This window comes from Maylandia zebra, linkage group LG17, assembly GCF_041146795.1.
Source record: "Maylandia zebra isolate NMK-2024a linkage group LG17, Mzebra_GT3a, whole genome shotgun sequence".
Taxonomy (NCBI): Eukaryota; Metazoa; Chordata; class Actinopteri; order Cichliformes; family Cichlidae; genus Maylandia; species Maylandia zebra.
The window spans coordinates 31,924,064-31,948,894 of NC_135183.1; the positions used below are offsets into that span (position 1 = coordinate 31,924,064).

Here is a 24,831-nt window from a genome sequence, read left to right on the forward strand (position 1 = left end):
TTAGCCAGTGAGAATATCCTGCCTAAGCCTTAGAATGACCATAATTTACAAAATGACACTAACGCCCTGTTCAATTTGACTTTAAACTTGTGATTAAACTTAAGTTCGTGATGAAACTAGGAAAGTGTTTTCTGAGGTCACAGAAAGGGAGAAGAGGGATGTTTTCCAGAAGTCTTCCTGCACCCCTCTGCTGGTGATTAAAGTGAATGCAGGTTTAAGGCACATTTGAATTGTTTTTTACTTTTCAGTACTAAAAGCTGCAGTCATCTTTTATACTATTAACTTTATCAGGATTTTAAATTTTCAAATAAACATTATAAAGTCAGCATTTTTAACTCGTTGAATATACAAACTGTTCCAACCTGTGATTAAAGATTTACTAGGTTTAATAAAGAAACATTATGATTCAGGAGCTGCTGTCACTTGGAGAAAGAAAACAAACACCAGCCTCCTGTGTTAAAGTCTGATGCCTGGTTGACCATTAAAGCTCCAAATGTGGGCTCACTGTTTAATGCCTTCCTACGTTGCTGCTGTAAAAATATCTAAGGCTTTATCATTAATTTCAAAACAGTGGGGATGCTGTGTAAGATGTAAATGAAAATAGAATGCACTGATTTGCAAATCCCATTAACCAACAGTTTATTCACAGTATAACACAGAAAACATCAAATATTTAAACTGAGAAATTTCACTATTTATACTAAGGCTGGAAGAGTAAGTAAATTTTGAAAAAGATTAAAAAGATTGAGAGACTCTGAAGACATCTCTATGCAGAGGGGACAAGGCCAGAAATCAGTACTGGATACCTGCAATCTCTGGGGCTTCAGGAAGCCCAGCATTAAAAATATGACATGATTCTGTCCTTTAGATCACTGCATGGGCTCAGGAACACTTCCAGAAATCACTGTTTATTAACACAGGTTAAGCCTCTAGCATGCAAAGAAGAAGCCATATGTGAATGTGATCCAGAAACACTGGCGTCTTCTCTGGGCCAAAGCTCGTTTAAAATGGATTGAAGCAAAGTGGAAAACTCCCCTGTGGTCAGATAATTGAAATTTGAAATTCTTTTTGGAGAACATGAACGCCACATCCTCTGGAGTACAGAAGGACCATCCAGCTCGTAAGCCTGCATCTCTGTTGGTATTAGGGTCCATTAGTGCCTGTGGAATTAACAGCCTGCACATCTACCATTAATTTGAAATGTATATACAGGTTCAAGAGGAACATATGCTCCCAACCATACATGTTTTTCAGGGCAGGCCTTACACATTTTAACAAAGCAATGCTAAACTGCATCCTGGATCAATTACAACAGCATGGCTTCATAGTAGAAGAGTCCGGGTGCTGAATTGGCCTGCCTGCAGTCCAGACTTCTCACCAGCTGAAGCCTTCAAACAAGAATTGGAAAACATTCCTCTCCCAGAATTCCAGCAGCTGGTCTCTTCAGTTCCCAGACTGTCGTTACACAGCAGTAAACATGGCCGTGTCGCAAGTATTTTGTAACGCTGCCATCAAATTCAGTGAATGTGACGAGCCAATACTTTTCCTAAAATGGTATATTTGCTCATTTTTAAACATGTGATGTGTTTTCTGTGTTCTTCTGTGAATCAAAAGCGGCTCTGTAAGATTCCATATTCACGACTTTGTGTTTTCAATGTACATTTCACACAGCCTCCCAGCTGTCTCTGCATTAGGGCTGTTAAGTCGTTTCGGAGGCACTTGTTGGAAAGGCCAACGCTATCAATGGAAAAACAAAAAGGAGGCGCGATAAATGAAGCACTTCAAACTGACAGGGTGGCATCTTTAATCAATGTATTGTTGACAACATAGCATGTTATGTTAGTTAAAATATCATTTGTGCTGGGAGAGAATTTGGAACAATCAACATATACATACAAGTAAAACAACAACAACAGAGAGAGGAAAAAAAAAATAGTATCCACAAACACTTTCATTCATTACACGCACACACAGAGCACTCCCACCGGACCACACGCCCACACAAACAGAAGCTAAAAGCTCGACAGCCGCACTGCTAGGTCTGTCAAGCAGTTTTGGATATTCTTCTGTTGGTACAAAAATGATCGTTTTGACAAAAATAATAATTTCATCAAGTGTGGTCGTCTCCCCTAACTTGCCCTCTCCACTTTCAGTCAAACTACTTGTTTTTATGTACAAGTGAGAAGGCAGCATGGCCGCATCAGTTGTAAATAAGGATATTTACCGCTAGATTTCTGGCATATTATTGGTTTTGTTTGTTTTTTTTCCTTTGTCATACAAAATAATATCTCTCTGAGGTAAGAACCGAGACAGTATCAAAATAGTAAAATGAACATTTTACTGAATGTAAAAGGACTACAGGTTCATTACTTGCTGGATGACATGACCTCACGGATAACAGCAGCGGGAAGAAGGAAAAAAACAAAACAAAACAGGAAGATTGAATAACGGTCCGATGTTGTATCAGTGTGTGGTTCGCTCAGCTTGTCTGTGTTTGAGCGCGATGGCTCTGAGCCAGTGGAGAGGAATGGGAGTTGGTGACATCACAGGCGTTATCAAGGTTGGTTACATGGGGGGGGGGGAGCAGGGTCAGTGTCTGTGAGGGAACCTTTAAGAAAGAAAGAAAGAAAGAAAGAAAGAAAGAAAAAAAAAAAAAGAAAAAAAAAAAGGAGGTCGCTGATGCTCTAATAGCTCCGGTGAGGCTGCTGCGGCTCTGTGGAGCTCCCAGAGGGCGTAGCGTGTGAAGTTATGAATGTGAAGCAGCTGAGTGTCTGAAGAGCGGGAACAAATTACCACCTGGAGGCTTTAAAGTTTAAACAAGACAGCCTACAGCCGGGGCAGCAGCTCTGTGAGAGTGCCTTTGAGCCTGAATTAACAGCAACGCTCACGATTACAGTGTCATGTGATTACGACTAAATCAACCCCGTGGAAGGAATCACAAATGGCAATCCACAAACCCGAGAGCTTCAAATGTAATCCTTTTGGTGGCGCTACGTGAATTATGAGGAGCACCAAAGGATTTATCTCCTGTGGACTGTACTGAGATAAGTCACTCTGGTACTTTCACAACTTGGCGACTGCTATTAAAAAAAAACAAAAAAAACCGCAACTCTCTTTGTCCTGTGATGTCACCAGCTCCTAGCGCTCTACTAGAAAAATCCCTTCACTCTGAAAAAGGCCAACTCAGGAAATGACACCCACCACAATCTGGCTAAGATGCTCTGAATGGAAAGTTGATCAACTCCGAAAGGCATTAGCAAGCGAAACCCCCATTTACACCAGGGCAATAAATCCAAACCATTCCTCCCCTTCAAAAGTTAAGGCAGTGATACTAAGGGGAAATGCTTCTCTGACCAGCAACTATGCTCCACCGACTACCAATGCATAGCTGGTGCATGTTAGTGTCAGAAAGTACTCTCGCTTTTTTAATTTGTTCATTTATAAACCTCTTGTTTGCCAAAAAGTTAAACTAACTCTCCACTAGACTGTCACAACGTCTCCTTTCAGAATAAAAGGCCGGGAAGAATGTTGTTTTATTCCCACGACAAACAAGCACATTTGCAGAAAAAGGAATAGCACACAGTCGTTTAAAGGAAGAAAACGTCTCTCTCACCCCCCCACACACACACTCACTCACATTCACACACACAAAGACATCAGAACCAACACCGAACAAACATCTCAGCCAAGGCGCCACATATATGCACGTCATCTTTCAGAAACACATAAGGTTTTTGTCCTCTTCATTCCAGTGAAGACGATTTCTGCAATGTATATTTTTTTCACATCAACTCTTGGTCTGATTAACAGCAAAGAGTGGCCATTCACCATCATGAAGACCTAGTCCAAAAAACCCCACTCGTTAAAGTTCAGTGGGAACCATCTAATCTCTGGGCCTTTTTAATTTCCGATCGATTTAAATGTCTATTACTGAATGATTATTTGAATGTAATCAAACCTGAATCTGAAAAATCAATAAGAATTACAAAGAAAAAAAAAAGTGATTTATTAAACTCAGTCTTCCTCCATTTGTGATTTTTGTGGTGTGATTTGGATTGTAGATCAAACCTTCATGATGGGAACGCGCTGTGGGCAACATAACAGTAAGTAAATGATCAGATATACCTCCAGAGATGCACCAATAATTTTGTGGTGGGACAGTGGGAGTATTTGACTTAAATATTGGCCTATTGTAATTCGTTTTGTTTATTTATTAATTGTAACTATTAAAAAGCAAGAACTGTGGAGGAAATTAACCTTTCATTACTCGTGCTCCAAGTCCAAGCGTTCATGATTTTTCCTTAAGTCCAAGTGTAATCGGTGCATTGTGATATACCGTGATCGTTTTCTTGCTTCACATAAAAGACAACGCTAAGTAGATTCAGACATGTATTTTTTTTCTAAACAGTTCTGTACAGGATACATGGAGAATGTTAACTCGTGTGGGTGTGGCTTCCGCCAGGTTCTTTCTCACTCATCTCAGGTGCATTCGGCACGTGGCCGTCGAAATGCTCATTCAAAAAACCTACAATCATCTCAAGCGCCCTCGCGCGTGTGGCGTCACGGGAAAAGGTCTGTCGCCACGCCTCCTACCAGCAGCCGGACATATTCATTAAGCTGCAATGTAGCCGGCCTATCAGTGCAACGCGCTGGTGATCAACTTAGGGCAGTAGCACAAGGATTTGAATGTTCTAACATCACAATCACAACTTCTCTCACATCTTTTTCTTTTGCTCACAACAACACATTTTCCTTCTGTTCCCGACTCCCACCCCCACCCCCCGACTCTAAAGGGCTTTGTCACTGATCTGAGGCGTTTTTAAAGCTTCCCCACTCGGCTGGAGAACAGAGGGTGAAAATTCAGGAATTTTAAGGAAATCTGGAGTTTATAGGGACATACTGAGGGATTCTCAGGCTTAAAAAGTGGGGTCTATCAACAGTGCACACTACCTCCATTCTCTAGGGTGACAATGGAAGCCTACAGGTGAAAGATTGAAAGGAAAAGGATATTTTTTTGGAGGGTGGGGGGTTTGGATATTATGTGGGGATTAGCAGGACTGCACTCAGTGCAGCAGCTCTTCAAGCTCGCTCTCTTTGAGCTTAGCATTGTCTCTGACTTCGTCAAATGTGTACGTCTTCACAATCTTCCCATTACGAAAGACAGTGTGCAACAGGTCCTGGAGGAAAGAGTAAAGACAAAACAACAAAAAAAGTGAGAACGGCAGTGTTCGTATGAAATCAAATTACATGTGAACAATCAAAACAATTGAGTAAAGAAAAGGGTTTATAATAATAATAATGGATTGGATTTATATAGCGCTTTTCAAGGCACCCAAAGCGCTTTACAATGCCACTATTCATTCACTCTCACCACGTGGTGTGAACTCACCACGCCATACTCCTCCAGATCGCCCTTGCCCTCCTCCAGAGTGACAAAGTCTCCGCTCTGGGTCCGGTGTAGAGACAGACGACCTTTCTTCGACCTCTTGTTGGGATCTGCCACCGGATCCTTGAACACGTTCACCTGAGATACAGCACAAAAAGATCTATGTCACACTGAAACAGAAAGGACATCCCTGAAAAGTCTGCCTGGGATCATGGCTGAATAAATAAAGATTTCCAGAAAGTGCACTTAAACAGCTACAAAGCCACCTAACAAATGTAGACCCATTCACCCGGTCCTCACCCCTAGTCCGTTAGTGACCACGTAGCTGCATTTGAATGAGCAGTTGAGCAGATCTCTGGTCAGTTTCTGCAGCAGAGCCCCTCCGGACCCGAAGGTAATGTTCTCAATGGACCATCTGTGTTGCTTCATTCCCTCCACAATCTGGGAAACAAATACACACAATCAAACCTTGCTGCTGCCTTCAAACTTTGAACAGCTGGCGCCATGTGCCTGTACCTCTTGCAGTGTGTTGATATCCACTCCATCTCCTTGTATGACTCTAATGTAAGGAGGGAGAACCTTGAACCCTTTAGAGTTCTCCTTTGGTGCAAACTTCTTCCCTAGAATCTCCAAAACCTGTAAACAGTCAAAGAAGAGAGGATGGAGGAGGAGGTACAGAGAGGAAAAGTTGAGTTTCCTGGCTGGGTTAAAGACTATAAATGAAAGTAAAGCCGTTTGTGTGACCGCACCTTCAAAACCGTATCGAGCGGGTTTCCTGAGTCTGGTCGAACGACGAGCGGGGCGTCTGCGCTGCGCATCTCGATCAGCGCCCGCAGGTCTTCTCCCCAAATCTTCTCGCAGGCGTTGTAGATGTCGTAGCTGTCGCTGACTATGGACACAGGCACGCTGGGAAACTGCTTGATGATGTGCTCGAAGGCATCTTTTTCATGGTCTTTCCCCCACGCTGTGATGGTACTGCAGAGAGAATGGCAGAGCTATTAAATATACATCTGAAGAAGAGTAGACAGGAAAGACCAAACACAGTGATTGAGTGATAATGTCCCAGAGTGTCCAGAAGAGGGCGCTGCACTCCAGGTTTTAGTCTAAGACGAGCCCAAATATGATCTTACAGGTACTGTACAACAGCTGTGTGTACTTCTGATGCTGGCGTTCTTCTGCATCGCCTAGCATCACCAGTGTAGAGTCAGACAAGGAGAAAAAGGTGATAGAACCCACACAGAGCTCCTGATGAATACATCAAATATTAATGTTAATGCATCACGCACCATGATAATAAGGTAAGGTAAATGGAAAAGTGCAGAAAAATATGAAGATCTGGACTTTAGGCTTATTAGGTCTTGGACAGCAGATGCTTGTAATGATCATGTTGCTTTGTTTTAAGGATTTGGTGCTCTCTCCATTGTGTTGTTCCAGAATCCAACTTGGCCCTGAAGATAATTTTAGTTTAATGCGCTGCAGCTCCTGAGCTTCTTGGCACAACCCCAATACATGAAACGTGTGCAGTGTGCACACACTGCTGGCACTGATTTCTTCAAACTAAGGGTGACACACCTTTTCTCTTAAAAAAAAAAAAAAAAAAAAATCAACCCTCCCTTTTCCTCTGGAATATCACTGCGACTCCTCCCACCGAGGAGGTAGAAACGAAACCGATTTCAGGAGGGAGGCCATTGCATAACAGTTGCTATAACAACTCCAGCCACTATCCCACAATGCACTGGTATGGGGAAGAAGGGTGTGCTGGTGCAGCAGTAACAGCGCTGGCGGCCAGTAGGAAGCTGCTGTGTGTGCGCGCCTGAGAGCGAAACAGAAAGGGAGAGGTGTCTGTAAGCAGGATAAATGGAGAGAGATGTACGCCGGGGCAGCAGCCAATCAAAACTCTCACTTCCAGCTAATCACAGCACCATTCACCGAATGAAATAGACGAACCAGATAATGACTGCGAGGGTGACCAAGCACAAGTCAGGAGAGAAAATTAACACCATCATGAGCCAAATGTTGAATAAATATTCACTCTGGCTGACAAACATCTCTACATCAACAGCTTTGGCACATAATTAGGTGTTATTTGAAGAGAGTTTCCTTCTCTGTGGATGAAAAGCTGGATTTCAGAGCGGGCTCTTGGCCAAACTGTGCACCATTTCATCAAAAGCAGCAATACAGATGAAGACAGCTGAGATTTTCCAAGAGAACAGGTGAATGTGTGGCCTAAATGCAGATAATTAAAACTGTGTGCAGTAATTTAGCAACCTGCATGAGCTGCTTAAAGTTTGTGTAAATCTTGGGAGTCCCCTGAAAGCAGTGTTTCTCAGACACCCGTCATTACATGGAGTCTGGAAGTAAATCTCTAAACTGTGCGGTCGTATCTGCAATAAAACACAGCTCAGAACGGTACACTGCACAGACAAATATTCCATCTCTAAGCAGGAACATAAAGTCCTTTACAGATTAACACTAAATAAATAAGGCCAGTAAAGTAAAGCGTGTGTGTACCTGTGCTCGGCAGCGGGCACTGAGAAGCCTGGCACAGGGTCCTTGGTGCCATAGTACTTCTTAATGACTCCGATGCCAGCGACCGTGTCTGTGCCCTTGAAGTTGACCAGATGGGCGGAGGCTCCTATGCCAGCAGTCTGTGAATAAAGAGGATAGGGTGGGGGTTAGGGACCTTGAAGTGCTGTAAACAACCTTAAAGTGGAAATAATGTTTCCCCTTATTTTCTCATTTATAGATTTGCAATTGCAGATGCTCTTTGATGGCTTTGAGCAGAGAAGCCCCGCCCACCTCCTGTTCAAACCTTGCGTTTGCAAGGGAGAGCAAAATGTGGACTAGACCAAGTCTTAATTTTCTTTGTTTTTGAAATCTCTGATGAGCTTTATTGTCCTTGTCCTTAAATTAACCAGATTTAAATCCTTTAGCTTTCTCCATACCTCTTGTGAGGACACGCCTCTGTAGCCGAAGTCATGTAGTTTATACTCCAGCCCCTCCAAATTCCCCGAAGTCTCTAAGAGGTACTTGGCAAGGATCTTCTTTTGCTCTCTAGAGTTGGTCGCCACAGTGATGGGATACCAGATCTGAACCAGGATGGTCTGACGGAGAAAGAAAGGAGAGTTCAGTTCACTTTACTGGATATTTATAAATTGTTCAGGGTGTTATTATGCTCTAAGTTTTTCCATGTGCATTTATTATAGCAAACAAGCAGGTTATCGGACTAAATATTCATAACAGTTAATGGTAAGCAAAAAAGAAAAAAGCAAGCATAGTCAAGTTTTTTTTTCCCCTGCAGGCAACAGACCGGTGAATGTCTGGCCCAATTCTTCTGCTTTCCCAATATTTAAATGGTACTAAAACCCCAAACTAACAGGCTCAGAGGGATCACAGCGGCCTGCTCATTCACCAAAGACAAACTCTGGGAAAAGCACATTCCTTGTTGCTTCATGTCAACTCTGGACCACAGTCAATGACTTTAATATGAAAACAAGTGGCTTATCTGTACTCTCCACCACCTGGGAAATTTTAGGAATACATAGTTCCTGCAGTCTGAAGCATAGAGCGTGATTCTGTGAAGATCTGCCAGTCAGTGTTTTGCCCTCGCTTTCTAAAGCTCTCCTCCTTGTAAATTCAAAATCCATTTTGTCAAAGCAATCATCAGATTTAAGCTGCGGTAAGAACAGATGATGCAGAAAAAGTTTGATAGAAAGAGAAACCTGTGGAATATGGTGACAAGAGGATTATGAACAAGAGCGCTAAACTAACACTATGTAACCGCTTACTGCGATTTAAACATTTCATGTTAGGAATGACAACCAAGTACTATGCTATGTAGGCTGAACCTTATTAACAGCAGATAAACACACCAAGCAAGACTAAAACTCTAAATATAACTAAGGCTATAAAAATTCTGTTTACCTAGCTCACACTCTTTGTGCCTCCTAACACTATGCGGTGTGTTTCTACCTTATAACACTGAGCAGGTCACATGCATCCCCAGCCTAATTATAATTTCATAATATGGACTCATGTGACTGCCAAAGAAAGTCCAAAGTCCATGTGTACGCACACAGACATGCATTTGTAAGGCTATCTCTGCGAGGACATTCACTGACATTTAGCCCCCGACCCTGTCCTTTAATGCTAATGCTAGCCTTAACCTTTAAAACGAATCTCAGCACTTAAATAGCTCTTGTAGGGGTTTCAGGAAGACCAAAATATCCCCACTCTCCACCTCTGGAACGCATGTCTTCATAGAGGTACACATAAAGCTTGAGCTGTAAATTTCTTACAATAAAACAAAAACGCGCATGTGCCTGTTTGTTTCCTTGTCCGCAAACTCCTCCTCGACTATAAGCAGTTGAGCAACCAAACTTTGCACAGGCCACTGAAAGTTCTTATTTATATCACACATTATCATGTCCTTTTGTTGCCTAGAAGGAACAGGTTAAAATGACCCACTGGTAGCATTTATGCACTAATAACACTGTTTAAAAGAACTGTATCATTTTTTTATTTCACAACAGTAACATCTAATTTATATCTTAGAAAAGTTGAGTTACGCATGGGATTTTATGATGTCAAGATGACATTGTGTTGCATGGCAACAGGCTTAATCACCCTGTTTTGAGCCTTTATACACATATTATACCTTATAAAAGCATCTTATGTCATTTTTATCTACAAAAGCCAAATGATACACACCTAGCGGGGTGCTAAAATGCCTGTTTTTAATCATACAAACGCCATCTTTTTTCAGTGTGATTAAGAGTATCGGTTTGCCAGCTGCACAAACAGATCAAACAACACTGTAGCATGGGCATGTAGTAGTTATAACCAATTCTACATTTGTGTGGTAAAAGATTAAGTACAGTGTAAGCATTGTTACACTGCAATTTTTCTATCATTGTCAGGCGACAGTTTGTAAAGGATACCTGCTGCCACGGTAAAATGGAGGGGCAGTAAGAGCAACACTAAGAAGGAATGCACACCCTACACACAACAACAACACAACTACTCTGTCAATGTCCCAGAACAAAATGGACGGCGATAAGGAACCACAGAGCGGGATGAGAATGGGGAAGGCAATGGCAAAAAATAAATAAATAAAAAGGACAAGAAAGCAATAGAGAAGAAAGGGGAAAAAATGATGTGACAAAGAAGAAAATGAGAAAATCGAAACAAGAAGGGACAGCAAGAGTGAAAGGGAAAGAGATAAATAGAGTATGACCTAGTGACGCAGCTCAAGGACACCAGTCTGTGGCTAATTTTACTTCACAGCCATGAAGAACGACCCCCATGTGTGTCTGTTTATGTGTGTATTTAAATCAACCAGAGAAACTTACCAAGTGTGTGTATAAATGGGTTTGTGGACGTGTCGTCACAGTGCTCTTGGCTGTAGGTGACCTCCAAGTACTATGCCATTACAGAGTCGAGAGTGCGCGCGTCACATAATAGCTCCAAACGCAGACCACTTTCAGGATACATTAGACTTTCTGAACATACTAATATGCTGGTAAGTGTGTGCATATAGATTATAAAAAGGTTTTTTGCATCAACAGACAAACAAAAGAATGCCGTTTCTGATTAATCACGGCGTGATTCATTTGTAGGAGCAGTCAAATGTGATATTTATGAATTGGTTTGACATGGTGAAAAAAAACCCAGCACGAGACACGACAGCAGTCAGAAGAACAGAAAGTGAAAGTGAAGTGCAAGAAAGTGCTTGTTCCGCCGAGTCATTGAGGACAGCCTGTTCATGCAGCATTAAGTTCATGATAATCCTGATCTCAGAGTCACACTGTGGATCAGCTCAGTGTAGAAATGCAGTACTCAAACTACCAGAATAAAGTCACTCAAATCTACTTAACTTTCTCTGGAATTTTATGTGAATTATTTGTGAAACCTACAGTATGGTTACAAGACATTTGCTAAATATGCTTATTTGTTAGATGGAAATAGTGACATCATTCGTCTGTGTAGTAAAAAATAAAACTAAAGCTAATTAGATCATCGTAGAACAAATAGTAGAATCAGGAAAAGCACAGGTAGTCTGGCTGTGAACAAAGGTAAAATATGACATCATTACAAGACAAAATCAAATATGATATAATCTCAAAAAACTAGATCTTCCCTGCTATTTAAAAGCTTCTTCACTGACTTTGGGAAAGTCGATGACCTGCTAACATTAGCTAATGAACGGAGTCCGCAAATCAACAAGCTTTCACCGCCAACAAACACTGAACAGAAAGACAAGATAGCATTTTGCCAGAAACAACTTTAGCCAGGGAGTAAGCTAAGATGATCTAGCCAGCTGCTACATTTGCAAACTAGCAATACTGCTATTAGCTATACGATAACTAATATTAGGTTAAGTTTTTATACAATGAATCTCATCTAATCAGATGAGTGACAAACACTGGGAAAACTACAGCAGTGGGGTATTCAACACCTACAGGCGCCATGCTTTACTTCTGAGGGTCACAACAGCCCCCTCCCAATCATCTTTTTTAGTAGCAAAAAATAATCTAATCTAAAAAAAACCTAGCAATAGCTTGCTAGCCACCTAGCTATAACTAGGGCTAACCAATAACTAACTTCATCAGCTTTTTGAAAATCTCCATCCTGTATTTAGTGTTGACTCAACACCACAGGCACAAATTTTGGTGACCGTTTAGTTACGTATAAGCGATGTACATAAACGTAATCAGAGAATATAACTTGAAATATAAAAATTAAATACAATTACCATTTTTTACAAACATAATAGCAGCATATGTGACGATGTCTGTGCAAAGATTAGTTGAAATTAGTCGAACCCGTTGAAGAGGAGATGGGTTAGATACAGACATATATTCATATATGCACTACAATCAATACAGTAAGACAACAAATCAATAATTTCCACATTAATGCCCCATGGCTAACTTTAGCTTTCTTGCTAACAATACTACTAGATAAAATACTAAGTGACCATAGTTCCATGATACTAAGTCATGAAGCAAAAAGTCATGTTCATTTTGGACAGCAATAAATTCTGTAAATATACAAAGCAATAATACTCAAAAGTGATGCAGGCCTGGCTATCCAGCTAGCTCTAACTGAACTGAGCTGTTTCAGTCTGCAGCATACAAAACTCAATTTACACTTCTTTTTTTGGCGTCAAAGAAGTGTAAGTGTACAACAATGACCATATGAGCCTATTACTACTACATTCTTTGACTACTCAATGAAATCTCTACACTATACTTTTGCTGCAGTTGTAACACAAGTATGTCTCCAAGTGGGTATTAAGCTATGAACTATGGCAGAATTGCAACTCAGTGAGATTTAAGAAATCATGAAGTGTCACAGGGCATGCTGCCAAACTAAATTGTTTATGGCTTTTATAAAACTATTACCTCTCTATTGTAATAAATGGGACCTAAACGTTGCTAATGTCTTCCTTCTTCTATTAATTATCAAATAACCATTAAATGGTATCGCTAAGCCTAGCAATGTAGTTTTAGTAGCAATGTGATGAGCACATAAAACATTTCACTGCTATTTGAGGGCACAGGGGTATGAAATTTACGAGGGCTTTTAACTTGATAGAGCTCTTCCAGTAGTTACACTGTGAAGGGGTTCTCCTGTGATTTAGCATTACACTGAAAAGCAACAGAACCCCACAAGACAGATTTAAACAACAGTCAAAATTCTGTTTTTTTGTTATAGATTACACATAAAAAGTACACCTCAAATCCATAAATGAATAAAACATGTCATGTCAGGGCCCTCTCAGATCCCACCCTGACCCGTGTCCATGAACCAAACGTACCTCCACCCAGTTAGTGAGCCAGTAGCATTCGGGGTCTGTGCTCTCCACTGTGAACAAAACATTGCCTCGAGGAATGACACTCCCCTCTGGCACCGCCTTGATTTCAATGGGCAGGTGTCCGTTGTATTTCTGTAAACACAAAGAAATGCACACAAATATATAAGGTTACCAGCATCACCTTCCTGGATATATTAACAGATTTATATCTAAGCTATAGCAAAAGATTTTCAGAGGTAAGCCATTTACTTGGAGGGAAAAGTAAATTAAAGGGAAGTATTATGTTCATTTCCATAGTTTTAAATTGTCGATTAGATTTGCATATTTCAGTTTAAATAGAACAAACAAACAAAAAAGAAAAAAAAACCCCCAACAAATTCCATCGAGGACATAACAGTAAGGTACACATTTCTATCAGAAAAAAACAAAAGCAAAAAAACTGTATTTTTGGTTGCCTGAGGTTGTGCTGTACTTGGCTCAGCACTATATTTTAATTGCAGTTAGAGTGGAATCTTTAAAGTAGGTTCTTACTATTTTTGTTTATTTGTTAGTAGACTTTAGACTTTTCTTTGCGTCTGTTAAACCTAACATCTTCTACACACAAATAATACATTATCCAGTGAAATGAACCATGTATTAATATTACAAACACAGAAGATTAAAATGTTTGTTCCCTAGCAACAACGTTAACGATATTATTTTATTATTAGCCGTAGCCACTACTTTGACTAACTAATAATTGCTAATAGTTAGATGGCTAAGGCTAACATATACCATTCAAATTAACTAATGTTGTTGAAACTGATGCTTTACTGACCCCTCAGAATTCCTCATATAGTGCTGCTAGTGAGGGGGAGGGGCTGAGTGTGTGTTCCTGTTGGTCTGGTACTGTGATATGTGTCAAACGGAGGAGGCCATGACAGTTTTGTGTCTGTACTGCTGCAAACGAGCATCTGATAGTGGCATCCTTTTTAGTAATGATTTTTTAAACAATCAGTTTTTAATTATAAAAAAAAAAAAAATAAATAATAATAATTTTGCCTTAAAACAGTTTTCTAGCAACACACCAAATCTCCTGGTGACCTCTAGCTTCTCTGATGCGCGACACATCAACACCACAGCGTTTCATGTGGTAACATTACGATGTGCTTGTTTACATGTACACACAATTTTTTCCTTAATAAACCATTTCCTGAAACACTCTGTATTGTTTAGGAAACCTGTCTACAAATATACCTATAAAAATGTATCATATCGTTAGCTTCATAGCATAATTGCCTAAGTCATTTGACTAAGTCAATGACTTAGGCACTTATGCTATGAAGCTAACGATATAGGAAAAAAGACAAAAATCTTTCAGTAATCTCTTACCTCCAAAATATAAGTCCACCCCTTCTCATTAAAAACATCATCCTGGAAGTGTTCCCTGTAGACCTCCTTCGCCTCTTGAATCTTCTCTGGAGTCACTACTTTTCCTGGAGAGCAGGAAGTAGGTGGGGAATAAAGGAGGAAGCGGGAGACAGTACAGACAAAGAGGTTGGTGAAACAAACACCGCAGCACTGGTGTGCTTCTCTACTGTCCACCACGATAATCAAGTTTGAAGCTGCTGAGAAGGCATCTTTGTTTGGAAAACATGTGACACAAACTACATCCTTGTCTCATTTCAAGTCTGACTAGTTTCTAGTTCATGGAAACTATGAAACACAGCATACCACAGATGGGAAAGGATCTCTAAGGGGATACTGTGGTTTATTAGGAAATGCAAAAGAAAGGTCTGACAGTCTGAGAAATAAAAAAAAGTGTTACATGTGTGTGCAATCATTTTTATCGATATTTATAAAATCATGAAGTGTAAGTGGAGCTAGCTGCTTTCTTTTGTTTCTAGATTTTATACTAAGCTACTTTAATGTAACCCTCTTTCAACAATGCATTATCGGGTTAAATTCTCTGAATGGTGAGGTTTTCTTGTAGCTTTGGGTAAACAGAGGGTCTGTTTTTTTTTTAACTTTCACTTGCTCATGAAATCAATTCTGTTAGAGGATCGAGGATGCATCGCTGGTAGATGGCCTAATCGCTGTGCTCCGAGCGATGCTCTGCCGAGCCAGCTTTTCTCCCTCGGACAGCGAAAGAGCAGCTGTGCTTTTGTCCTCTCCGTCTCTGTTCTCTGTTATCCGTTGCACTCTCTCCACACCTCTGTTACCACACCATGAAATCCGCTTAACAGACATGAGGGAGATGCATTCTTTCGACACTCTCTCTTGCCCTCTCTTTTGCCTCTCAGGACGTGAGCGTCAGCGTTAATCATCTTGAGTTAATTAGGGCATAAAGTGTTTTGGGCTTATTTCAGGCTGGTCTTGTTTTCTCATTTCTTTCCCAACCTGGATTCTTTTGTGGTATGTTTGTTTTGTACGGCCTAATCAATGTGAAGCAGCACGCTGCAGCCTTGCTGTTTTTCGAATGAATAAAAGAACTGTTGCTCCAGGACTCGATAGAAACCACCTGCCCTGCTGAAGTGTCCTTCAGCAAAGCAATGACTTTGAAAAGCCTTAGGCACACTGCTCTGCAACTTTCCCTGTATGCTGACCTTGCCCTGTAGAGGGAAGGCCAAAACAATAGAGTGCTGTCTGGATGTCGACTTTTTCAGCTACACTTACCGTAATTGTCGGGCTATAAGCTGCTACTTTTTGCACAAGCTTTGAACCCTGCGGCTTTTAGTCAGGTGCGGCTTTTCTATGGATTGTCCATGATTTTTGTCATATCGTAAGACGATTTGTTTTGTTTGTTCCGCTGTTGTACGGCACTACGTTGCCTGGCGGAAGGATTGGGGTTCAAGAGTGGTATGTTAGTCACATGTCCGTCCGGCTGGACTGCTGCATGATGGAGAGGAGGACTCCGACACTGACAATGAGGATTTCTTTGGTTTTGAAAGTGACAACGAAGGAGAGAAGCGGAGAGTGGATGACGAAGCCATCCTGAGCCTGTTTGTATCCGACACTGGAGAAGAGGACTTTGGTGGTTTTAGTGCGCAGGAGGAAGAGAAAGATGGTGGTGAATGACTGACTTTTCTTCTTGTTAAAGCTGTGTCACTGCACCTGAGCCTAAAAGGTAGTCCGAATCTATTTTTCTGGTGTGCTGTAGGTTACTGTTATGTACTACATGTGCAAATATGTACCCATAACTTGTTTTTCAAAATATTAATAAAAGGGGTGTCTCCAAACAGCCATCTCTTTCCTGACAATTCCCTTTGTGCATATTCTCTTACATATGATAAGTCAACATTGAAACACCTGCGGCTTTTGGTCAGGTGCGGCTAATGTATGTACAAAACAGGATTTTCCCCTGATTTTAGCTTGTGCGGCTAATATTCAGGTGCGCTTTGTAGTCCGGGAAATACGGTAATTTTTTTTTATTAACCAGTAAAAATCTTTCGCCTGACTAGAGACTGAGGCTTGCTGGACCACAGCAAAATAGCGGTTGTGTAAACTGCATTCACAGCACTAGAACCATAACATCATGTGCACAGCTTGCTTCCATGTCTTGGTTGTGTGATTTAAGTATTGAACTGTTACCCTTATTTAATTTAAGTGGACTGGAAGCACTTCTATTTACGCAAATATCACAACGCGGTGGCTGCATGTGACCAGACTCCCTCCCATCTGTGTTTATTTGCCATTGAGAAGCTTGGACTTAGTTGCAAGGTCATGTTGACTTGTTTAGTCTGGCTACAGAGCTTTTACTTAAACAAAAGGCAAACTTACCTTTTAGATATTTGTGCAGGATGTACTGTAGGCCATAAAAGACAGTTTTGTCATATTTGACTTTTCTGTTTTTGCTGGGGTCTGTCCTCTTCTCGCGGCACTCGAAGTAAGAGTACACTTTACTCGTGTTGGGGGGGTACTGTTTATAATGCGTTACCTGCCAAAACAGAGCACAAGACAAATTAGACTGGCCATAAACAATGACTAACCAGTTTAACCGGGTTAGGAGAAAACTAAAACAAGAGCAGTCTGATACCGCATACCTCTGCCACAGCTGAAAATTCCCTAGACACCATGCATGAATAAATTTCTGGATCCAGGAACACTAAGACAACATCTCCAATTTATCTTATTTCAGTCTGAAATACATTGGTGAAGGTGTACTCACTTCTAAGTTGAGTCAAACCCCATCCAAACGTGATCACTAACTACTTTATTTTTTTATTTAGTATGCATGTGTTAACATGCCACCTAGAGCTGGGCGATAGAACGATAACGATATGTATCGCGATATAACTTTTACTCGATAGAGAAATTAAGCTATCGCGATAGACCTCGCCGCTCTTGTCCTCTTAAAATAAAATAAAAAAAAAAAAAAAAAGGTCAGCCGATCCAAATTCAGTAGCGCAGAGCTGAACCAATCACAGCCGCAGCGTCACGTCGCGTGACTTGCTACGTACAGCACAAGTGCCAAGCCGCACGTGTGTTTGTTTGGGAAGCAGCCAGCGCGTAATGGAGGAAATGAGTGTGCCGACTAGAAAAATCAACCGAGCGTGACCGAAGAGAAAACCGATGATGATTCCAATGCCGGAGAGATTGTCGAACGGAAGAGCCATAGAAATTCCGTAGTTTGAAGGTATTTCGGCTATTTCAAGTCTGACAAAAAACAGAGTAGCGTGCACTGTAAATTGTGCCGAAAGCAAGTCTGGAAATACAATAAACTGGTGCATGCGTCACACTGTGCGCCACGTTATTGTTTCGGTGAAATGAATTTCTACAATACTGTTACTGTTAATTCTACTCTCTGCAGTGTTTAAATGCTTACATATACACACAGTTACTGTCCCTCCACACATACGACTCGGTTCTGCTTCTATGCCGCAGCTTTGTTTACTTTTTCCCACCGAGGCTTCTAGACTTCTGATTGGCCAACATTTCTGCACGGTTAGGAATCCAGCGCCACCTGCTGCTTTGGCATGTTCATAGCAGCGTTTTCCTTCATTTCTGCCTTTACGTGTGAACGGGATTATTTTTTAAAACGAAAAGGGAAAATCTCCGTTTTCAAAAATACCCGTGTACGTGTGGACGTAGCCTCAGTCTCTGACTGGAAGCGCTAATTCGTCATTCGGCTTTTGTCAGACTAAAGTAACTGTTAAAACTGTTTGAAAAGCTAAGCTATACAACAAGGAGAGATTGAGAATTTCCTTTTAGTTCTCAGTTTATTTGATATTGACAAAAGTTAGTCAGTTTTGTCTGTTCTTCTGTAAAACAAACTAAGATTTATTTTTAGAATTAATATTTTGTTTCTAAGTGGAATTGACAATTTAGTCTGTTTCATTTGTTCTATTTTGAAACTTAAACGCTTTAGCGGCTGCCTTTTGTGTAGTTTGCAATATTTGCCTTTATTTATCTGAAAAAGTCTCATGTTCCTTAAGTACATCTACCCTGTTGAACTTATTATGGGAAATAAATATTTAAAAACAAGCTGCTGATTATTTCACATTTTACTTGTGAGCAACGGCACATTTAAATCTTACAAATATAGTTATTTGGCTTATATCGTGATAGATATCGTTATCGCCTGAAATGAAAAAAACATATCGTGATATGAAAAAATCTCATATCGCCCAGCTCTAATGCCACCAGTGCAAAATGACTCATCTAGATTTTATCATTAGTGTCAAGAGGCAATGGGCCTGTACTGTAGCCCAGTTTCACAATGTATCTTGTACATTTTGCACTGTACAATACTGCACAAGCCCACCAGTCGAAGGAACTGATTTTATCTCAATGTGTTTTAAGATTGTGCAAAATATTTAGTGTACAGGGAATTTGGACCAACGCATAATGACCAACACCCTGCTTGATTTCAGGGCGTCGATGGGATTTCAAAGGAAAATTGCAGCATTTTCAAACTGAAAAAAAAACAACAACTTATCTTCCACAGAAATGAAGAAATCCCATAGAATCAATAACTTCTTACCAAATAAACACATTTTCACAACTTATCTGATTGCATGAAACATTTCAGTTCGTAAAAGTGTTTCAATGTCATGCATTAAAAAAAAAAAAATTACATTCAGGGAGAAAGAAGTCGAATTTGTCTCTCACACATACACATTTTCTCTATAAAACAGTTGTTTGGAGCTTTATGTGCACTTCTAGTGAAAATTGAATCCCCAGTGTCTGCAATCAAGTCAACAGCTTAAGGCAAGTCCAGACATGTTTCAATAACAGACTCTACTATCATACCCATATGATACAGTCTCACAAAAAGGAGACGATACATAGTCAGTGGTAGCCATCAGTCATTAATTAAATCCCTAAATGAGCTAATGGATTTCTAGAGTGCACTAAAGGTTTAACTCCTACCAGCAACGCTCCTACCACAACTGAAGTGCACTTACATTTAGAAATTATATTCCTGCCTCATCATGTGTCACATGAGAACCTAATGTGTACACAGTCAAAGTACAAGTCACAGTACAAGCAAGAGTCATTTATTATTGTTAGACATTAGACTCTGATCAAACATACCTAGAGACTGGCTGGTGATCGCCTTGGTAAACACTAGTCACCAAGGAAAAATAAGTACTCAATGACCAGTTGGCGAGTTGTTGCTATGAAACTGATTGCTAAGGCCCAGTCACAAAAACTCATAGACAGTGCAGACTCAGTGGTAGCCTTCAGTTGCTAGGGAAAGTTTGATTGCTGACAGGTTGGCAAGTGGTTGCAGTAGGCCGTCTGCTTTCGCTAGGATGTGAAATTGATTCACAAAGGAGTTTACAGCGCTGCAAAAAAAAAACAAAAAACCACCTTGCGATGGTTTTGGTCACTAACAGCTTGCGTGCAGTTTGTACGCTGACTTTCCTGAAAACACTAACTACTTGATAAGCATTACTGAAACTCTAAAAGAATGTTCTCCATTTCCAGTTTGACTCCCACTTTTTCCAAGTTTGGTGGTTCTTTATCTTGATCATTAATATGCAAAGGGTCATGACCACGACCAAACAACATCTGGCAACAGATGCCAGGTGAGACTAAAGAAGTCACTTGGATGAGTGACGAAACATTTTTCCCAGAAAACGCTACGTCCAGATGAACAGAATCAACTTTTGGAGATCTGGCAACACAGAAGAGCTAATTCGTCAGGCCAGGACTCTACAATCTATTCACACCTACAGGCCAGTGGCCACTCTTTCAGTGATGAGGATGTACACATCCTGGACAGGGAGGAACGCTGGTTTGACCGCGGAGTCAAGGAGGCCATTTACGTGAAAAGAGAAAGGCTATCTCTGAACATCTTTCGCCATCTTACAACGCCGTGATTGCAGCCATTCCCCAACTCTCTGTGAATGATACTCGTGGCTATTGATCAGTGGTTGTTGATCAATGGTCATGACAATATCCATATAAAAGGTCAAGAACTGACCTCACAGCCCATTGTTCATTCATTGGGCTAGTTTCAGTAAATTTGCTAATACACTCTTTAAAAGTTTGGGGAAACCTGCAGTCAGCTGAGACTGAAGATGTCACTCGGACAAAATGTTTCTCCCACTGAAAACGCTACATCCAGAAGAAGAGAATCAACTTTTCGGGCGTTCCTTACCCGGATTACTCAGCATGCATCAAGACATTAAATATACAGTAAGATACAAAACTACTTGACACCCACATTGAGTATAGATGAGATAAATGTCAATGAACCACTCAGTTACTCTGACCCCCATATGTGTCCTTTCCTCTGGGCTTTCGAGGACTCAAAATAGAGTCAAGACACTTAACATGACACTGAGTGCAACCACGTGTGTACATATTCATTGGCACCCACTGTATACACACACAAACACACAACCAATGCTTTAGAATGGCAAAACTAATCAGAGTTTCAAAGCACGAGCAGTACGTCCAATATTATTAAATGTCAGCAGAGGACACGCATGAATATTTGATTATAAAACATCCATCTATTGTAACATGAACCTAATTACGACAAACAAGACCAACAACTGAGTTACACAATTCAGTTTTACAGTAACAGTATCAGTAATGGAAGGAGGTGCATGTAGTGGTAAAACCACAGAGTGCCATCACTTATCAGTACCTCTTAACTCTAAGGAGATGTTTGTTAAGTAAATCTTACTATTTTCATATATGAATAACTGGTAAGCAGGCTCTAGGTTCATAAATTTGAGGATATGATATTTTGAGTACTCATTATACAATGACAAGCTCATTCAGTCTGGGTTTTGTACTGAAAAAACTGATCAGACACAAACGCAACTGAAGTAAGGTTTGGGGTTTGTTATCTGCTTCCTCTTTTTCCTTCCTTCCTCCTTTAAAACTCTGATGATACTGAGCTAACTGAGGGTGCAATGATTCCAGGATAATTAAAATCAAAAACACCAAACATATACACTGACGCTTATCGTCTATGACAGCGCAGAAAGTTAATGCAATGTCAGTAATTTTCTCACACACAAGTTGCCATCTATAAACATCAAGTAATTCCTCCTTTGCTCTTTCGAGAGACTGGGAAGGAGATGATGAAGGCAGCCTTGTGAAAACGCTTGGACGTTTCACAAAAGTTCCTTAAATCTATTACCACAACCTTTTCCATCATCACCACGCGTGAAATGCAGTACATGCAGGGCACTGTCCCATGACCTGAAGTTAAGAGTTCAATTCAAAGACAAATAATGGAACAACACATACTGACAGTTCAGTTAGTCTGGTTCCAAAGATAAAATCCAACTCTGCAACACTGGGCTTGATCACCTCTCCGTAGTGGCACGTGAAACAGTTCTCTGTTGAAGTGGCTTTTCAGCTTGCAGCCAGTTTTCAAAGACGCAAACAACACATGCAGTTGGTCTGTCCAATCAAGACACGCTGGAGAACCAGGTGAAAGGTATCAAGAATTCTGATTAGGAAATATGAAGCAGGAAGTGCCGGGTTAAGCCGGACAGTAGGACCCGAACTTTCAAAATAAGAGCAAGGGGATGCATTAAAAAAAGAAGAAAGAAGTGCTAAAATGAAACCCCAGATACTTTAATGTAAGACCCTGGATCCCTGCTTACTTTCTCACCACCATTCACTCTGGATTTAAGGGTCAGAAGAGTGTAATATGCAAATGTGGTCACATGGTGACAAACTAATGTGGCTTTTCTTTAAAAATCTGTGCTAATAATAGAACACAATATAACTCCTCCCTGTCAAACAAGCAGAGATTTTTTGAATGCATGCTTCCAGACAATAGGCCGGCGTGCCTTTGGGACAGAGAGTTTGCTTTTGAATTCAAGCACACAAAACACAAAGGTGCTCAGGTGGAGTTTGTTTTTATGTCCTGTGTGTGCCTTCAGTTGTTCTGAGAGACCAGCGAGCATTTCTTTGAATTAACCTTTCCCTTTGGTCATGCACAGCCAAGCTACACATACAAGGTAAAGCTGGGTGACAGGTGTTGCAACACAAGTAAAACTTGCCTGCGCTGCAGTGAGGAGACATTTATCTGTACTGTCATTTGTCAGGCATTTGCTGCTTCTCCCTGGGCTTTAACTATCACTACTTGACTGAAAACACGACTTCTAACACAATGCTGTGCTTTACTTTGAGCACACTTTGTTGCTACCTAACAAAAACATCTGTAGCCTTCTTCTATTTTATATTATGCAGCTCTTTGTGAGCTTTCTTAAGTTACAAGGAAAAACTGTTTTCTGTGAATGAAAATGTGTGTCGGCTGTATTCTGATATTTGACATTGTGGTGAAGCGGAGCAGAAAATGCTGGGTCTTTGTTTGAAATCTACTTTTTGTTTTCTAATAACTTGAATAAAGTCAGGTCAATGAAATATGAGCTCTGTGGGAGGATTTAATGGACTTTATGTAATTGTTGCATCAGGAAATATCCGATACTCTAGACTGAGTTTCCCTGTAGATGTCTCATAAAGGGGTTAACTACATATGCCCTTTATTAAGGTAGTCAATCCAGATACTTTAGACTTAGTTTAAAATGAAAGGAGGTGCCAGAAAGCTAAGACTTTATAGAAACCACTCAACATGAAACTGCCACCTCTTCCAAAGGGATGTTTCTGCTCATAAAAAACAAAACAAAAACACCCACACTATATAATATACATATACATCCACTTAACACCAGTCAGCAGTGGTGCTGGCTGTTCATCAATAATCCCAATCGATCAATACTTCTAGAATCAGGTATACGTTTACTTTCATTTTTTTCTATAGTGAAAGTTAAACTGTAATGAAACAATGAAATGAAACCAAAACCACTCATTTGGATGAAATGAAAGGTAAGGTGTGACTGTGCATTACACACCGACGGGAGATTTTGCAGGTATTTAAGTGAAGATTTTGTTTTTTATTTCCTTAGTAAAAAAAAATTATGATATGGCAATGCAGCTGATATATATGGGTACAGAACATGAAATATTGAAGTATAACTGAACAGCACACTTAAGAGATGTTGTAGGCAAATTAAACCACACTAACATTAGTGATAACACAATGAAACACAATGAAAGTACATCCATGTACACATACATTTAAGATGTTAGTTTGTATCATTAGACTACATTACCAAGTTTTTTTTCATTCATTCAGCTGGTGTACAGCTCAGTCTGAGCCTAGGTTTTAGTCGAGGTACTTGGGCTTCCTGCCTCTGCTGGTAGCCCCATACTCCCCTCTCCTGTCATTTCTGACTTTCTTTCCTATCATCAGCATCACCGAATTGCTGAATGGTGTCATGTGGCAGTTGACCTGGCAGCCGTCCAGGCAACCACTTGCTACGTGAGCTTAAACAATACTCTAAGATCATTTGTCCTCTGTTTATATTGCTGGTTATCAGCGGGTTGTTTCTTGTCGTTAGCCAGTGTATAAACACTTACAACCCTTACCCACTGCCAAACATCTTAAACCCGCTTTGAAAGTCTAGCTGCCTTGTGATTCCTTTTTAACTTTCGTTTTCTCGTAAGTTATGAATTGCATTATGAGTGGTGCGAGCTAGCCCTATAGCGGCTAACACGACGTCGAGCTAGTGTGACTGAGCTTTTGCCCATGTGCAGTTCATACAGCACTTGCTAGCTAGGGGCTAATACTAGCTTTTTTTTAAATATCAATACCCTTCATCTCTCTCTTGCGCTCCCTATGCGCTAGCTAGCTAACTCAGCTAGCTGCGGACCATTATGACTAGCAATCCGAGGGGGGGACTGGTATGGTAATAGCGATCTTACATGAAATCTAGGGGGGAAAAGGATGCCTGCATTGTGAATGTGGTACACCGTCTCTGTTGTACCAGCCCTCTTCTCCCTCCCCCAACTAATTTGGCCTGCGGTGAACCGATGGATACCGGCCACACAGAACAGTGTGATGGCCTTGGGACTGATGATGAAACCACCTTGACTTTGTCAATTTTCACTCTTAACGACTCTCCCTTCACCTAATGCCTCGTTCGCCCGAGACCATCACGGGTACCGTACCTTGTATGAATCGGTCGCTAGCAATATGTTGAAGTCGGTGTCTCTGTGCTCCATCTTTTCCCTCCTTGGTTGTGAGTCGCAGCTGTCAGTAGGTTGTGTTACGCGCCGTGCTGCCGGAGACTCTCCAGCCTTGTGTGTAGCCTGGAAGGGGCATAGA

General features: G+C 40.8%; 1 protein-coding gene across 1 annotated transcript; it reads right to left on the bottom strand.

The window, feature by feature from the left end:
• Positions 1–1,787: 1,787 nt before the first annotated feature.
• On the bottom strand, positions 1,788–24,831 carry nampt1 (nicotinamide phosphoribosyltransferase 1). The gene is made up of 11 exons (XM_004560903.4): positions 24,675–24,831; positions 16,965–17,121; positions 14,577–14,680; positions 13,209–13,337; positions 8,332–8,490; positions 7,898–8,034; positions 6,136–6,361; positions 5,903–6,022; positions 5,687–5,827; positions 5,390–5,524; positions 1,788–5,177 (listed from the first exon to the last, which is right to left on the bottom strand). Exons 1-11 carry the CDS (start codon positions 24,726–24,728, stop codon positions 5,064–5,066), a joined length of 1,476 nt encoding a protein of 491 aa, XP_004560960.1. The 5' UTR covers positions 24,729–24,831; the 3' UTR covers positions 1,788–5,063.